Consider the following 5085-nt stretch of genomic DNA (forward strand, 5'->3'; position numbering starts at 1 on the left):
AATAATAGCAGTATGTTATGCATCGATAGCAGCAACAGCTTTTCGAGGTTCTGCAGTCATCTGAACAATATTATAGACATTCAGCACATTCCATTAAAAAAAACAAAACAAACAAAAATCAAAGAAAAGAATAATATCCAGAAAACAGCAAAGTTCTATTGCTGTTATGATACCTGGCACCATTTTTTTTATTAGCATCTTAATCATCATCTGTAAAGAGAACATTCTAGAGTAATATCATTAAATATAGCTCTGATAAAGCACGGTCACTACTATGTATCATAAAGCAGGTACAAGATATTTTACATTCACAAAGGTATGATATAGTACCATCCTACATCAATAATACTAGAATCAGTTTTGATTTGAAATTTGCTTTGTCTGCAAATAAGATTGCTATCCCTGTTTTTTTTCGGGGCTCCTGTCACATGGAGAATTGTTTTCTATCCTATTCACTTTCAGTCTATGGGCTTCTTTTTGCACTGTGTGTTTCTTGTATACAACATATTGTTGGATTTTGCTTCTTATTCCATTTTGCCAGTCTATTTCTCTTGATTGGTGAGTTGAGGCCATTGACATTGATGGTTATAACTGATATGCATTGACTTATTATTGACATGTTATTGGCCTTTTGTTGACTCTTTTTACTTTTTCACCTTCTCCTTTTAGTTTCTTGCCTTGCCTATTTGATTTGCTCTGTTGGGCCTCATGGTGTTGTTGCCTTCATTGTCTTTTTCTAGGATCTTGTTTAGAATTGCTTGTAGTGCTGGTTTGGTATTCATGTAGTTTCTCAGGTGTTCTTTGTCGTGGAAGTGTCTTATTTCCCCATCCATTTTGAAAGAGAGTTTTGCAGGATACATCAGTCTAGGTTGGAGGTTGTTTTCTTTTAGTACTTGAAATATCTCATTCCAGGCTCTCCTTGCCCCAAGGGTTTGTGTTGAAAAGTCTGCTGTGATTCTGATGGGCTTTCCTTTGTATGTGATTTGTTTCTTTTCTCTTACTGCTTGTAGTATTTTGTTCTTCTGTTGGGTTTCTGGGATCTTGATTATTATATGTCTAGGTGTAGATTTTTTTTTGATTGTAGCTAGTTGGGGTCCTATATGCCTCAGTTATCTGAATGTCAAATTCTTCCCCTCTGTTTGGGAAGTTTTCTGTCATTAATTCTGCAAACAGCTTTTTTAAGTCATTTGTATTTTCTCCTGCTACTTCATGGATTCCTATCAGTCTTATGTTATTCTTCTTTGCATCATCTAGGAGTTGTTGGATCGATTTCTCATGATCTCTTACTGTTTTTAAGAGACCTCTCTTTTCATGGTCACTGACTGCAATCTTATCTTCTATATCTGAGAGCCTATCTTCGCATTCTTTTATTCTGTTGCGTACACTTTCAATAGAGTGTTTAATCTCCTGGATATCTGTTTGAATCTGTTTTATGGATTCCATTTCTTTCCTATGTTGGGCGTTTATTTTTTCCATTTCTTTCTTATGCTGGGCCTTCATGGCTTCTATCATGGTCCTGAGCTCATCTATTTTTTTGTCAGTTTCTGCTCTAGAGTCTCGAATCACGACTTCCATTTTGCTCACTATCTCTATGGTTATCTGGGAAATTATTTCTGTTTTGAATTTTTCTAGAGCCTGATTGATCTGTTTTGTTACTTCCTGTGCTTTGAGTTCAGGGTGTCCTGGTGGTTCACTATCGGCCTTTTCATCCTCATTTGCCCTACTGTTTGCCATTGGTGAACTGGAAGTCTGTCCTTGTGTCTTGCTTAAGTGTTTTCTCATTTTAATTTTTGTTGTCGGACTGTCCTTGGTTTAATCTCTGGATTATCACCCAAATCTTCCTGATATAGTTGCACCCTAGCTTCTGTGTCTCTAACGACCCACAGACATTCTCATCTTCATAACATCAGAGAAAACAGCTCATCAAATCAACGGCAATGCTTTACCCCAACTGATACAATCAGCAACACATTAAGATCAAGCACAACTTGGACACTGACCACCTGTGGTAGTCACTAGTCTATCACCCTTAAATCATTTGAATTAAATTGAAATCAAGAAGCAGTCCAGAACATGTCTGCAGTGAACAAAATTTCAATATAGTGTATTTACCATTTAATGTCTCAGCCAGAGCGAGGATGCAAGACCCCTGATCTCAGTTAGCTAATGGCTGAACCCCGTGGCGCTGACTGACCTCGGGCTGTAAGGCCCAGATTGAGTTCCCCATCCTTCTGAATGGTTGAACTCCACACCGTTCTATTACAGGTTTCCCATGCCCTTTATTTGAAGATGTTCCAAGTTGGGAATTCAGAAAAATACCCTTGATGACCACCTCTGCCTCTGCAGAGTGGGTCCAAAGACTGGCACAGTCAGGAGGTCTTAGAGTGTGGGGCAGGGGGCGTAAGGGGAGCTATGGGGGTTCAGGGGCGCCCCCGCGGCTACCTTCCTGGCACTGGAGTGATGGCGGCTGGGGCAAGAGAAGGTGTGGCTCTCCTTCCTGCGGTGGATCAGGGCCCAGGCTACCTCCCGGCACTGGAGTGATGGCGGCTGGGGCGGGAGCTAGCCTTTCATTCTTTACCTCTTGACACTGAAAGAATCTTAGTATCTGTTTCTCTGCCCCTCACTCATGGAGCTCTTTTATGAACATAGTACTTTGAATCTGTTAAAGCTGTACAGCCTTATTTCATAATATCATGGTCACTTTCTTTCAGGTTTTGAGTGTTCTTGGGAAGGTGGCCAAGAAGGATATATGGGTACAAGAACCTGAGTGTGAGGTATGTCTGACTGCTTCATTTCCATAGACTAGTAACAGGACATAAAACTCACATCTCCCTTCTTTTAGTCACTGATTTCATTATAGATGCACCTATTGAGGGGATATCCATGAGCAGTAGTACAGATTGGTTTTGTTTCTCCTTGTCAGAGCAAGAGTTTTCTGCTAATAAACATATTCATTCATCTAGGATGTTCCATCAGTTGAGATCACCCATACCTTCTTGGAGAGGAACCTGCCTTCTTTGCCTGGCCTTCTGAAGATCATTGGGATTTCAACCTCTCTAACTGCCATCTTGTTTGTGTTGCGCAAGTACAAGCTACTGCCACAGTCCTGAAGTTTCTGGCTTCCATCTTACTCATTCTCACCATCAAAAGAAAAATATAAATGAATTAAAGGCTGTGTCATTGGCCATTTAAGTGCACTTGATATAAACCCTCCTCAGTTTATTCTCAGTCTGTGTTAAAGTAAAAACAACTCAAAGAATTACCTAATTATTTTCAGTAAGATCCAGTTCTGTCTTGTCTATGTGACTGATTCTTGTTAACTTTGTAGGCTAAAACCTTGTGATTGCTCTGTTGATTTCAAGAAATGTTCAAGAGAAGCAACTTTCTTTTTCTCACCTTTAATGTAAAACATTTGATGTTTTCAGAAACAAATTATTTGGTTTTCTCTCTGTAGAAGTGGAGTAAGTTAAGACCTAGCCTGTGGCATCTTTAGGGACTGATGAAGTGTTGGTACAGAGCCCAGAGGCTTACAGCTTTCTAGAGTGACCAACTACCACTATGGATCAGGAAAATTGTAAATGAAAACAGTGTGGACAGGGACCTGCAGGCTCCAGGATGGGAGACATCTTGTGGGCTGCTGCCTCAGGAATCTCCTGACAACTTATGATTTCTGTGAATTTTCTAGACATCTAATCTCACAACTATCTTATTTGTATGTTTTCCTCTCTTACAGAGGAGAATGTTTACCAAGCTATCATGCTTAAATTGATTTTCTGTGACTTTTGTGCAGCTCCCTAGATGAACAGAGTAAAATAGTGACAGGAATGCCCCCGACGAAGCCTCCTTGACTATCTCCAAGTGAGACTGACAATGGGCATCTTCTCTTCCTTTTGGAATGTGGCTAGACATCAGTCCATCCTTGTCAGTGAAGACATTCTATGCTGCTTTCAGGATAACAGTATTTTCCCAGCTATCTGAAGGCCCCTTAGGGGCATATATTGGTTTGTCTTATGTTCATAGAAGTAGATAGATGTCTTAACTTACATGACTTCAACATAATTAATATTAGCATGCCAGTTCCTCTGAAGTACTGAAATATACATGAAAAATCCCTGATTAATACTTGAGACTGTCAAATACAGAAAGGAAATTAGGGGTATATATAACTTCACTTGCTTTAGTTTAGTTTTATAATTTAAATGATAGTGAGTAATTTTATAATATGAAAACTGAGTTCTTTCTCTTAGGAATAAAGTGGGCCCAGAACAGTACCCACCTCTTGTTTTTCACATTTCAAATACTCATGTTTTTAAAAGCCCTTTCCAAAGATTTCAAACTTAAAACATTCCCTTTTAAAAATGTTTTTATTTAAGAAGATTTAAATATTGCTAGAGGAAACCAGCCTACCCAAATCTGTTGGAACATTAATTTTATCCTAAATGCAAACTTAAATCTCTGTACACTGATGTGAAGACTTAAATGTTTTCCAGTGTTTACTTAATCCTAAGAGCAAAGAGTTGGATTTTTCTGACACTTTTTAGCTTGCAGTTCAAAAGCATTTTAGCTAATTTAAGTTTTGAATATGTTCCAGTGTATGTGGAGTTGCTGTGTGTCATGTCAAACTGCAGTGAGAAATCTAGTCCCTAATCCTTGCAGTTGTTTCTGTTCACTTATCAATTAACTCACTCTTGACATGCCTTGAGAAATGTCAGTTTAAACTTCTGAACCTACAACAGTTTTAACAGTAATCACATTGTTTTTATGTTGAAGTCTTGGATTTTGGAGACCTCCCAAGGGTATAGTTTCCCCTCTTCTCCAAGTTTTTTAGAAAACCAAAGAGTTCATCCTAATTAGATAAACCCCCTTAAGCCACAGATTGGGTATCAAAACGAATGCCAGTCCAGATGTATCTAGATGTGAAATTGGAGCCGAGAACACCCACCATGTGTGAGCTTACCCCACACGAATATACCATGGATCTTTTCTCTGAGCCAGAGAAACAAAAGTCAGCTTAAGAGGCTGATAGAGCCTGGCTCTTATTGAGGGCATCTTTTTCACAATTTTGAAGTCTGTCATCTCACTCTG

At 39.0% G+C, this 5085-nt stretch overlaps 1 protein-coding gene across 1 annotated transcript in view; it reads left to right on the top strand.

Annotated features, from left to right (window-relative positions):
- LOC104855266 (amine oxidase [flavin-containing] A) overlaps positions 1-4872 on the top strand; it is a 75522-nt gene extending 70650 nt beyond the window's left edge. The window contains exons 14-15 of the mRNA XM_010614077.3: positions 2712-2774; positions 2964-4872. Of these exons, the coding sequence (XP_010612379.1) occupies positions 2712-2774; positions 2964-3110 (210 nt within the window). The 3' untranslated portion in view covers positions 3111-4872. The remainder of the gene's footprint in view (positions 1-2711; positions 2775-2963) is intronic.
- Positions 4873-5085: the final 213 nt, after the last annotated feature.

This window comes from Fukomys damarensis, unplaced genomic scaffold, assembly GCF_012274545.1.
Source record: "Fukomys damarensis isolate Sample0158 unplaced genomic scaffold, DMR_v1.0_HiC HiC_scaffold_39, whole genome shotgun sequence".
NCBI lineage: Eukaryota > Metazoa > Chordata > Mammalia > Rodentia > Bathyergidae > Fukomys > Fukomys damarensis.